Here is a 13033-nt window from a genome sequence, read left to right as displayed (position 1 = left end):
GTTAACGGCAAGAGCAGAGGTACCGAATTATCGCTTATAATTTTTGTTCTGTTTGTGAAAAAGTGCAAGTGCCTAACTTTTCAATTTGTATGCACACATGCATAAATTGGCTTCATTTAAATGATTCGAAATACGAAAATTGTTTAAAAAATAAGTTAAACAAAGCAAAAGAAAAACTCCAACAATGTCCAGTGACGAATCTACATCTACGCACATCTCCGATATTTCCAGCCAGGCTGAAAAGGAAAAATTAAAGCCACATAAGGCTGAACAATGGGGTATGGTTAAAAACAAAATCATATGCACTTAAATACAAATATAGATTACAAACTTTTTGTGCGTATTTTTTTCTAATTAGAAATAAATGTGATTGGAAACTTTTTGTTGACACTGTATCATCGAATGAAGATAACACCTAAAAACGATTGGCTTTGCCATAAAACCGATATTCGCAAGGAATTTGAGCAATTTGCTACGCCAGATTTGATGCAGCGTTTTAAAAAAGCGAATGGCACCGATAATGTAAGTAAATGCCTGTGCACCCGTGCAGTTATACATTCATACATATATACTTCTATATGTGAACGTAAAAATATTTCTACAAAGATTGATTGTTCGTAATTGTGTATCGGCTAGAGATAAAGATTAATTTAAATGTATGGACATGAGCACTAAAACGTCATTAAGGCAATGTACTTAAAAAAATATTGCAGCGTTGCAGGATAATAAGAATAAATAAATTCGTCTTTTGGAGGCATTGTGAAGAATAGAAACAAACTTGGTTACTTTTACAATATTATCTGCAATCATAACGAAACAAAAACACCTTTCTCGGGTTTTGCCAATTGTTAGTCAACTCAAGTGAAGTAGGGGAATTCCATTTCCCATTATCATTCTTTTAACCTGTGGAACACAACAAAAAATGAGAGAAAAACATGAAACTATTGGGTTGCCCAAAAAGTAATTGCGGATTTTTCATATAGTCGGCGTTGACAATTTGATTAAAGTTCATTCTAAGTTTTATTAAAAATGCATTTACTTTCTTTTAAAAAATCCGCAATTACTTTTTGGGCAACCCAATATTATGAAAGAAGATGAAAAGAGAATATACGCACACACGTACACCACGTATACGTACAAACATATATGTATATATAACCTACAAACTTCTCTTTCTCTGCAATGAAAAAAACAATCTTTTGCATGATTTTTATGCAATTGTTCTACCGTATGAGTCCCGAAACACTCTTCTACGATGTCATTTATTGCGTGTGCGGATGTTTTAGCAATTTTTCGCTACGATTCTTTTATAAAAATGATTTTTTTTTGCCTGTTTTTTTTTTACCTTTTAGAGTGAGGCTTATTTTTATATCTCTTTCTAAATTATTTCTTTTCCAAATCAAGATTAATAATCGAAGATTTTATTTGCAATGATATTGCCTGACTGGGATTTGAACAGCCAACCTTACGGTTGTGAGGCATATGCTATCCCTCTGTGCTACCGGCCTTTATTCATTACAGAAGGCTAAGTAATCATACATTCTCTTGTGTGGTGTGTACGGTTTTTTGAGTTAACGTCTAAAACAACATCAAAAAATCTATTTTTAAACTCTATATTATGAACTCTGCTTTACAACCCTTGGCGTTATAATCGTCCGTATGACTCGTGAAACACTCTTCTAGGTTATCATTGGACAATCCATTGCGTGTGCGAAAGTTTTAGTAACTCCTCGCGAAATTTGTTGCGTTATAATCGTCCAGAAGATTTATTTATAAATCGCATCAGTTAACTTCTTGCGATTGTTTTTATTTTCATGCCTAGTGCGTTTAGGACTGTATTCAATTATGTTATTCGAAGTTTTGTGTTGAATGGCCATCTTCCTCAACACCAAACTGAATTCTCACTTGATTCATATGAAGATTGGTACTTGGTATTACCAATATGACGATTAAGTAATAAAAAATTAATTAAATTAGTTTTTTGGTAATTCTCACGTTTTTGTTGAACAACTAATCTTGATACGCGTATTTATACCCTCCACCATAGGATGGGGGTATACTAATTTCGTCATTCTGTTGGTAACTTCTCGAAATATTCCTCTGAGACCCCATAAAGTATATATATTCTTGATCGTCATGTCTTTTAAAGTCGATCCAGCCATACCATCCAGCCTAACTTACGAAGGAGTAAAGTTAGCCGCTTGAAATTTGGCACGAACACTTCTTATTAGTGTAGGTCTGTTGGGATTGTAAATGGGCCATATTGGTCTATGTTTTTTTTATAGCTGCCCTATAAACCCATATTGGATCTTGAATTCTTGAGTCACTAGAGGGCGCAATTCTTATCCCATTTGTCTGAAATTTTGCATGAGGTGTGTTGTTATGACTTCCAACAACTGTGGTAAGTACGGGTCAAATCGGTCTATAAGCTGATATAGCTGCCATTTAAACCGATCTTGAGTCGTGACTTCTTGGGCCACTAGAGAGCGCAATTCTTATCCGATTTGGCTGAAATTTTGCAAGATTGTTTTAACTGGTCCATAACCTGATATAGCTGCCATATAAACCGGTCTGGACTACTTCAACATCTAGGGGTCGCAATTATTATCCCCATAGAAACCGATCTCCCTATTTTACTTCTTAAGCCCCTTAGGGGCGCATTTTTTTATTCGAATTGGCTGAAATGTTGCACAACGACATCTACTATAGTCTCCAACATTCTGTTCAATTATGGTCCGAATCGGACGATAACTTGATATTATAGCTCCAGGAATCTATAGCCAGGAATCTCCAAGAAGTCCAACAAATTTTGTGGGGAACCATGTATTGATTATATAAAGATATTTAAATTTCAATTACATCTGAACTATTTTCTTTCTTATCTGTGGCATATGTCATATCTCCATCGGACAAAACAACAAATTGGGAAGCATTATTACACCTGCGCAATCTTTCCATATCCTCTATGGTAAAATCGTTCGTTACATTTAATATTTCTGTTGCATTGCCGGATCTATGTTATATGTCATTTCTATATCTGGATGTCGATAAATTTTTCGATCAATTTAATTAGTTTTACGTCTCAATGTGTCGGATAGTTGTCTATTTGCAGGCGGATTCTACTACCATGGTTCAAACCAATTTTCTTAAAATTATCTCTTATAATTCGGGAAAAACCTTTCTGAAAAATATTTTTTGAGTTACCTAGGCCTTATAATCGAGGCGACGAAACTGAGTTTTTGTAGACCACTAAACTCCTTTGTCGAATGTTATCCAGGTCGGACCATATATGTATATAGGTGCCATATAGACGGATCTACCGAAATAGAGTATTGAGTATATAAATGGAGCATTTTTTATCCGATTTCGATGAAATTTGAAACTGACTTTTAGTAGACATCTACAATCCTGTGTCGATGGTCTAGGTCGGATCATATTTGGATAGTGCTTCCATATTGACCAACCTTTATTCTCTGTGGGTAAATGTCTTTTGGGTATTACCCAACGGCCATCTCTATTCATGTGAATGTTGATTTTGCAGAAAACGCATTTTAAGATTTCATTTCTCTTTGCTTTTAAAACAAACTTTTTTGTATTATGTCAAACCAAAGAAATTCTAAATTAGTTTCTAAAAACAGATGTTATTTCTACTCAATTCATGGAAAGCATTGTAGTTTTTATATTTTTAAGAAAATAACCTAAAAATCATTGCTCGGACTAAGAAAGCAATGTTCCAAAGATATATAAATAATAACCCAAAGCTTTAAAAACTACGAAAAATATATAAAGAAATTAGGGAAACAGTAGTCCAATTATGGTACCATTGCTGACAAAGAAATAGTTTAATTTCCTAAAGGAGGCATCGATTGGCTTATTGAAAAATGGAGGAACATACTGCGGACTGACGAAGGTTAAATTGTATTATATGATGGAACATGGTCTAGACAGTCGTACGCCGGACTGTCCAAAACATTATATAAATCCAATACATTATATAAAATCATATACATTTAGAAAATAAAACTCACATATTGATCAAATTAAAGAAAAAAAGTCAAAATATTTCACGTTTTGAGGATTGGAAACTTTGTTAGTAAAATGCCTAATACTTTAGGATTACTAATGTCCATTGCCATATAATTTGAAATATAAGCACTTCTACTTTAAAACACTGAAAAAAAACAAAATTCAGTTATTTGTAGCGCAAGATATAATTGTATCTTAGGCCAGATATAATTTTATCCATGGCTAGATATAATTATATATAGCATATCTCTTTGGATATAATTATATATAGCAGATATAATTATATGGGGTCCAATATCCAATTATATCTACTACTAGATATAGTCATGTATAGCATAAGATATAATTATATATAATTGAATATGGCAGATCGATTTGGATCTAATTAGATGCAACTTTATCTTATCCCAGATAAATTTGGATCTGACCATATCTATTTTTTTACCTGGGGTAACCTTATTGTTACAAGTATAGGGTGATTTTTTTGAGGTTAGGATTTTCATGCATTAGTATTTGACAGATCACGTGGGATTTCAGACATGGTGTCAAAGAGAAAGATGCTCAGTATGCTTTGACATTTCATCATGTATAGACTTACTAACGAGCAACGCTTGCAAATCATTGAATTTTATTACCAAAATCAGTGTTCGGTTCGAAATGTGTTCATTCACCGTTCAGCGATGAGGCTCATTTCTGGTTGAAGGGCTACGTAAATAAGCAAAATTGCCGCATTTGGAGTGAAGAGCAACCAGAAGCCGTTCAAGAACTGCCCATGCATCCCGAAAAATGAACTGTTTGGTGTGGTTTGTACGCTGGTGGAATCATTGGACCGTATTTTTTCAAAGATGCTGTTGGACGCAACGTTACGGTGAATGAACACATTTCGAACCGAACACTGATTTTGGTAATAAAATTCAATGATTTGCAAGCGTTGCTCGTTAGTAAGTCTATTCATGATGAAATGTCAAAGCATACTGAGCATCTTTCTCTTTGACACCATGTCTGAAATCCCACGTGATCTGTCAAATACTAATGCATGAAAATCCTAACCTCAAAAAAATCACCCTTTATATATGGTTATTGTCCATATGTATATGATTTAGTTTAGAAGTCGTTAAGCTGTATTTTAAGTTCGTTGTAAACGATTATCGTAATTATTTTTCAATTCTGTCAAAAACTAGCGGAAATGTATGTCAAATACGTCGGAGTTTTCGGCAGGCCATCTCTGGTTGCATCACTTTTGTAAAGAAGTTTTCACGGTGATTACCTAAGGCATATGCATCACAAGTATTGCCCGCACTACGAAACAATAATCAGTGCTGACAATTTTTTCTTTAATTCGTTATTTTCTCTCAATTTGGATTAAAATTCACTAAACTATGAAAAATTTTATATTTTTGTAGATTGGTACTCTATTGCACCGCTGTGGTTTTCTCTGCAATACACCAAGAGGTAGTCATTTCTACAAGTTGAAAAGCAAAATTATTTTTGAATTTCGTCACAAGAAAATGATGGAGCAAGATAGAAATAGACTGAATGATGACACAAATTCTCCCACAACTGCAGGCGTTGAAGATATTCTAAGTGATTTAGTGGCACATCAACAGTTGTGCCCTTTGCAAGGTAAGTTATTATTTTAGGAGAATCTATAACATAGACTCCAACTATTGTTTTCCATTTGTTATAATAGTGAATTATGAAATTGATGAGGATTCTCCGGTTTACCCTCTACAATACGAGGGTACTACAATGCAAGAAAGGCGCCATAATTTCTATCCAACCAACATGAGTTGTTATATATGCCAGGAAGATTTTACCACAATGAATGGCTATGAGGAGCATATTCAAATTCACAATGACGGAAAGGATTTTGAATATTTAAAAGAGTTATCTCAATTGTAAGTGTGCATTGTGTTACAAAATTTAATTTTTTTTTTTAATAATTACTCACTATTTTATGTTTTTTTTTTTTTGTGTAGCGATTCACCTATATTTACAATGACCTATCGCTTATGTAAAAATTCACATCATTTCTGTTTTACCATCGAGACGGATAGATTTGATTTGATGATCGAAAAAATAATTATTGTTCAATCCCGTTCGATGTTTTATGTTCACAATATGCGCGTACCCTATGCGATGCCGGCAAGCCGTCGAGAAAATTTTTTTGTTGATTCACATCTATTTACGATATTTGTAGAGCAACCTATTATCTTGATATGCCATTTAGCCAGCAGCAAGGAGACGATTATTATTGAGGAGCATCATTTTATGGTGAGTTTGAAGTTTGATTGTAAGACAAAATTTAATCCATCTTTTGCTATACTACAGCGTTCCGAAGAATTCCCGAAAGTAAATTTGGTTTTAAAACCCACTCAATTGCCGTCAAAAAAGTAAGCTTTATAATCTAGTGAATAAAATGTATAACACAAACTAAAAGTTTTCTTTAAAAATATTTTAGAACATTTAGAGCAATTTTACCGTTATATGATTACTTTCCGCCCCTGGAAATTCGAGATGCATTAAACGATAATTTCATTTATGAAAAGTTAATGAAAACTTCCCCCGAATTTAACGATTATATACGAAATGAAAAACAATTAAAATCCCATACCATTGGACAAACATTGACCACGCTTTTGCACATTGAGGATATGGATGCAATGAAGGAATATTTAAATTTGCTGCAGCACAATGTAAAACTTCGCTGTTTTGGCAATGTGTATAGTGTTAAGGTAATTTTATTTCTATATTATAACAAATCAAATTGAACGTTGATATCATTGCAATGTTATTGTAACGCTTTAGTTTTTGTTGTCCAACAGATAGCATTTTCCCGGTGAGTTTACTACTTACTGCCTACATTTGTAATAAAAGCCAGTTTGCTTTATTTTTAACTAAATTGGCTATGGCAGAATGTTGTGCCGAACTCGGAAAGATGCCGAGCGCAGAAGATGGATACGCTGATTTTCTGCGCTCCTCTTTTATTTTTGACCGTAGTTTGAACATGTCTTTCTCGATGCAGTTCAAAGTTCAAAGTTCAGATTAAATCAAAAAAATTATTGAATCAATTAATTTTTTTGATTGAAAATGACAAAAATTTCCATCACGGTCGTAATTTAAAAAAGTTCAGATTCAATTAAAAATTATTGATCCAATTAATTTTTTGATAGAAAACATTTTCATTTTCAATTAATATTTTAATTTAAAAAAATGATTGATCCAATTAGTTTTTAATAGAAAACATTTTTGTTTTCAATTAATATTTTAATTGAAACAATATTCGTGATATTTTTTTCTATGTACATGAAATGTAAGTTTCTTATCAATTACACTGCTTTAAATTCATGTATTTTCCGGTGGTCTTTTTATAGAATTTTTAGTCTACCATAAGTAAATCCAGTTCCTGTTTATAGTTTTCTTTTCCAAATTCTCCATTTTATAAAAATTTTCGCATATATTTTTATCTTAGACAGCTTATTGTGAAAACTCGGGGTAAGAGCGTTACAAAAATAAAACTGAAAATAATTGAATTTCAGTTTTTATATTTTATTTATTCGAAGGACAGACAACTTGTCAAAAGCATATGGTGAAAAGCATATGATCAACTTTGAACACTCTGCTCTCTCTCTGCAATTCTTTATTCGGTTTTGCGTTGCTATTCAAGTTATTAATTTCCCCTAATAGATGGCGCTGACGATGTTGTTAGTTTTGCTCTCTGTTGATTCCCTTCACATTCATTATTTTGTCTATTTTTGAATTCAATTGAATTTCCACCTACGTTTGGCAAAAAATTTCACTTATGTAATTACCTACTCTCCAATAGTTTTGTTTTTTTTTTGTGATTCTGTTGCGCCTTTCCTTCTAACCGTTAAGCACAAACATGGATGATTGTATTGTACTAAACAAATACATCTTGCTTGATTCGCACACTGCCATGAACAGTCAATTAGCCTATTTGCGATGATTTAAGAAAGAGGACCTCCTGCCAGATCTTTGGACCAAAATTAACAGCCATAGTCATATTCTTTTCGCGAGTGCCTTTTATTCCCCACCATATTGTTATGATTGGTCGATCACATGGCAGCCGGTTGTACGCACCGGATTGTCCCGATGGGATCCTTCATCGGCAAGGGCTGCCGCCTCAGTGTACTTGATCGTCCTTTTTTCGTCATGGGAGAGGCACATTTCGAAGACAGCAGTGGGTCACAAGCATTTAGCCATGCTAAACTATTTGAGGACATCCCCAACACGTCCCTACAGCCAGGCCTGAAACGCTGGGTCGCGAATTATCTGTGAGGTCGCCAGTCTTATGTGGAATTTAGGGATAAGAAGTCAAAGCACCGTAGAGTTAAACAGGGTGAAACAGGGAGTTCCTCCCCCGGCAAACCAGAGTAGTTTTGGCTTAATTACGATCCAGCAAATACAGCTGCCTAACTCCTACAGAGCAAGAATTAATGCCGATGTGCAGGATGTATGTCCAGATTGTGACCAGGGATCACCCAGACTCCCTCGACTTAGACCCCTCTGGACACATCCCATCTTAGTGGCAGAGTTCCGGGGTCTGGATACTCAACAGAATCAAGCAGACGAAAGATAGAACACAACAAACTGCTACAACAACAACATTATTGGTCAATATGACTGTTATGAGGTGTGGGCGGCCCCACAGATACTCGGATACAAAATTTACTATCACATTCGTACTTTACTCTTAAATGCCTTTGAGTTCCATATTGTCATTAAGGGTCAATATGTCTTTTTTAGGGGCTATTCGTGGTGGGTGTTATGTACGTGGGGCAGCCCCCCATTTTTACGGTCCGGTTTGGGGCTGTATTGGTCCACTGGGTACATGGACCCAATTTTGAATGTCATATTCGTATTCTACTCTCTAATTCCTTTCAAAAAAATCTGTACGGAACAAACAAACACAGATCTATTTTTAAATATAAAGGGTGATTTTTTAAGAGCTATAGAAAAGTTTTCCAAAAAGACACATAAAATTCAGAAAAATGCATGAAATCTTTATTTGAATCAGTTGTACGTAGCATATAATTTAATGTTTAAAGGTTATTTCCTGCAAATGTTGACCGTGGCAGCGCCTCAAATGGTTCATCCCCTTAGTCCAATTTTGGCATACTCTTTCCGACATTTCGGCCGGTATCTCACGAATAAAAGCAGGCTTGTCTGTATAGACATGAGCTTTTACATAGCCCCACAAAAAGTGGGCGTTAAATCGCACGATCTAGCCGGCCACGAACGGTCATTTGGTCATTTGAGTCACTCAAAAAATAAAATGCTGCATTGTGGCATAGGTTGTGGTCGACCGCTGCAGATCTCTGATAGCGATCATTGTCAAGCAGCCAAAGGTGAGCAAGTGATCGGACCCTAACGTCAATAGGACAATTCACCGGGGCAACTTTGAATACCACATGATTGGAACTCCAAGTTCCAGACTGTGTGGTGCTCATAGTTATCTCATTAGTATAGATATTCGTTCGTCTAGCCAGATCGCGCCGATGTATACGCCTCATCAGCGTATCGCCTCCGGTCTAACCAGAGCTGGCAAACTATCGATAATCGCAACATTAGATATTTTCGATTGTTTTAGTAATACATATCGATACTATCGCTAATTCAAATGAAAATGAGAAGTAAAAATCGGGAGATCGATTTATATCGAAGCAATATCAATGCACAGACCAAATAAAATCAAGATTAATAAAGTTAGTTGGAAGTTAAGAGAGAAATCATTGTATAAAATTTAAGTCTAATCAGACCGGCAATCAATCCGCTTCTGCTGCCTTGGTGTTCCTCTGCGGGTTTACTGGTACCAAAAAACTTCATTCACAATAACAATCAATATCGGATGCCCGCAGCTGGAAAAAATGTTCTTTCCATATACTATATCTGTTACCATATTTCCTTCTTGTGCCGAATTGGGATACCTCTTACCTAATTAAGATTAGTTACCTTATAGTAGTCAGAGGCATTGGTTCGATGTTTAATTCATTGTGAGAATTTTTGAACTTCATTTAGACTCAGATTTTTCATTTCTTTCTTTATGCGGAATCATGTTTTCTCTTCTCCGTTTCTCGCGATACTTCTCCTACGCCTAACGCGTTGCGACTTCCTATAGGTATGCTTTGTGTACCGCATTTTTGGCTCCCTAAGCATCACACGTATTCAATAAATTCAAATAAAATTAAGGAGCGAGCTTGATTTTATCATCTGCCTATTTTATACATACATAAAAATTAAATATTATCACATTAAAAATTCATATTTTTGCAGTTGCACCCAAAACAACGCGTCCACATCGAAAATATATTAACAGTTTTTGATGAAGTCATACTAACCACACGAAAAGACATAAAGGCGGGTTCTGAACAATTAGTCAAATTAATATTGCAAAATAAGGATGATATGAAGGAGTCTGATACATATTTGGGCTACATTGAAGATGTCAATTCTGGACGTGTAGCTTTCAAGTGTTACCACACACTCGATTTAAAACGGTCGTATACGGTAGTATTTCGTCCATCACGTTTGCAATTGCGTTTACAATATCGTGCCATGGAGATGTTGCCCAGCGTAATGCCCTTCTTGAAAAAGTTCCTGTTTCCCAGTCAATTGCTACCAATGGAGCCCTCTTATAAAAAGTATGTTGCAGATAATAGTGCTGTTTTAATGACAATAACAATTTTATTACTTGCAGCTTGAGTCTTTACAACGCATCCATTGCCCACAATCCTGAACAATTGCAAGCTGTTCGCAACATAGCTGAAGGGCCACGTAATGATGCCACTTATATAATATTTGGCCCCCCAGGTAGGAAAAACTTTTGAATCAGAAATTAAAAAAAAATGATATTTGCTAAATATGCTGGGGCCGAATTACCGCATACGTGATCGAGAACGCTTTTGTATCGAATGAGATTTCGTCACGTATCTAATGGATGTATTAGCGCACTCGAAAGCTGTCGTATCGAAAATTTTCAAATGGCAAACGATAATTTTTTGCATCAGAATTGATTTGAACATATGTTTGTGGCAAAACAAAATACACAAATAAAAATTAACACATATCTGGCTTTTGTAGAAAAATATGAATTTATTAAAATTTTTGGAAACAAACGTAAATTTATAAATAAAAAAGCATGGTTACATTGCTTTTGTTGTGCTTGTCGTCCTCTGATTCTGAAAAGGACAATAATTTTGTGCGTATTTGCAGAAAAATGATAGATAAAAGTGATCCAATGTCATTGCCGAATAAAGCGCACATAAATAATCTAAATAAAACCTTTATATTATTATTATTAGCGAAAACGCATCTATGTTACAATTACCACATTAACCACACACAAATTTTATGTTAGAAATTCCGTGCTACTTACAAAATCCTCAATTGTTTTCAATACCACTCCATCCTAAGTTGGTTCATGTCTGGTATTGTGTCTCCACCGAAAGTCGGGCAATGACAAAGGAAATGCTCCAACGTTTCATCATCTTTCCTGCATGCCCTACACATGCTATCACTTGCCGCGCCGATTTTACAAAAGTGAGCTCGTAGTCGTCCTATGTGTCCCGTGTCCTTTCAGTAATAGCCTCGTCTTCTCACGATCTGGATCCCCCCCATAGGATTTTAGCCGTCCTACCGACTGTTTCGCTGTTCCACAATCTTGCATGCGCATTCGTCGCCCACTCCCTTAACATGGACTGCGTCGGCCCGAAAGGCTTCGGGTTAACCAAGTTGATTGACGGCAGTCCTCTGGCCTTCACTGCCAAATCGTCTGCCCTTTCATTTCCCCTCACTCCGTTATCGCCCAGCACACTGCAAGACTGTTCGTGACCTTACCGTCCTGGTTGTTATTGCCCTTAAGGCAATTTTAATGTCGGTAAAAATGTTCACACTCGACGCCCTCGGATCCCCCGGATCTCTGCCTGTAGTACCGTATTATGTCTAAACCAGATCCGTCCTGTAAACACCCAGGCTCACTTTGTCCTCTAGCTTTGATCTATCCGTGTAACATGGTCTTCCAGATGACAATAGTAGGGTTCCGTCAATCCAAGACTGTGCCGATGGCAGCAGTGCCTCGCACTCGACTTCAAGGTTCATCTCAGGTATCCGATCAAAAACCTCTTCCTCGTGAACAGGCATATTTCAGTCTTCTCTGGGTTAACATTAAGACCTCTGGGTCTAGCCCAGTCATATGCCATATGCAAGACCCTTTCGACCCTTCTGCATAGTTCGTTCGGATCCTTACCCCTTAGAAGTATTATAACATCGTCGGGTTCTAATCCCTCCTCAGTCAGCATCCGTAATAGGTCATTTATGGTGTTCACCCATAGGAGTGGCGATAAAATGCCTTTAGCGTGCCCTGTGCCACTTTCTCCCTTATATTTATGCTATGGAATAAACAATTTATCCACCTGTATCCACCATAATCTCGAATGTCGAAAGTGTTGTTCGTTAAAGAATGCGGTAATGCCAAAACAAAAATTTTCGAAAAATTTTACTCGTATGCGGTAATTCCGGCCCCGGTATTTATTTTAGTCCTATCCAGTTTTAATAATGGATAGTAATCGATATAATGCGATAATAGTTAATAATAACCAATAATTCGTGATTTATACTACATAGTACTTAAATAAAATACAGAAATAATTGAATTAAGAATATACCGAGTAAAAAAAATTGATCTGGTCAGATCTGTTGGTAGATAAGTGTATCGAATTGTATCTAACATTAAAACTAGATATATATTAATTGACTAAATTTGGCAAGCGGGTGGAAGACTACTTTAAACATTGTCACTAGTGACAACAGAGATATAGTTATACTCACAACAGTCAGATATGTGTTCCGGGACCAAATCTGGATCTTTCCAAGCCAAGAAGTGCTAACCCAAATGTGATACTACAACAATGGAAAAATGAAACAGAATAAATGTCTTGAGAAGATATCACAAAATGTGTGCTAATAGTTTGTATAAAAAGTTAGTAGC

At 35.7% G+C, this 13033-nt stretch overlaps 1 protein-coding gene across 1 annotated transcript in view; it reads left to right on the top strand.

Annotated features, from left to right (window-relative positions):
- The window catches only part of LOC106084336 (uncharacterized), a 23046-nt gene continuing 10013 nt past the window's right edge, over nucleotides 1-13033 (top strand). The window contains exons 1-9 of the mRNA XM_013247938.2: nucleotides 1-278; nucleotides 359-522; nucleotides 5430-5649; nucleotides 5717-5924; nucleotides 6006-6300; nucleotides 6358-6419; nucleotides 6488-6761; nucleotides 10321-10688; nucleotides 10745-10857. Coding sequence (XP_013103392.2) covers nucleotides 185-278; nucleotides 359-522; nucleotides 5430-5649; nucleotides 5717-5924; nucleotides 6006-6300; nucleotides 6358-6419; nucleotides 6488-6761; nucleotides 10321-10688; nucleotides 10745-10857 — 1798 coding nt within the window. The 5' untranslated portion in view covers nucleotides 1-184. The remainder of the gene's footprint in view (nucleotides 279-358; nucleotides 523-5429; nucleotides 5650-5716; nucleotides 5925-6005; nucleotides 6301-6357; nucleotides 6420-6487; nucleotides 6762-10320; nucleotides 10689-10744; nucleotides 10858-13033) is intronic.

The sequence above is a fragment of the Stomoxys calcitrans genome, chromosome 5 (assembly GCF_963082655.1).
Source record: "Stomoxys calcitrans chromosome 5, idStoCalc2.1, whole genome shotgun sequence".
Classification (NCBI taxonomy): Eukaryota; Metazoa; Arthropoda; class Insecta; order Diptera; family Muscidae; genus Stomoxys; species Stomoxys calcitrans.
The sequence above is the reverse complement of the archived record's forward strand: the minus strand, read 5'-3'. Positions and strand labels throughout refer to the sequence as shown.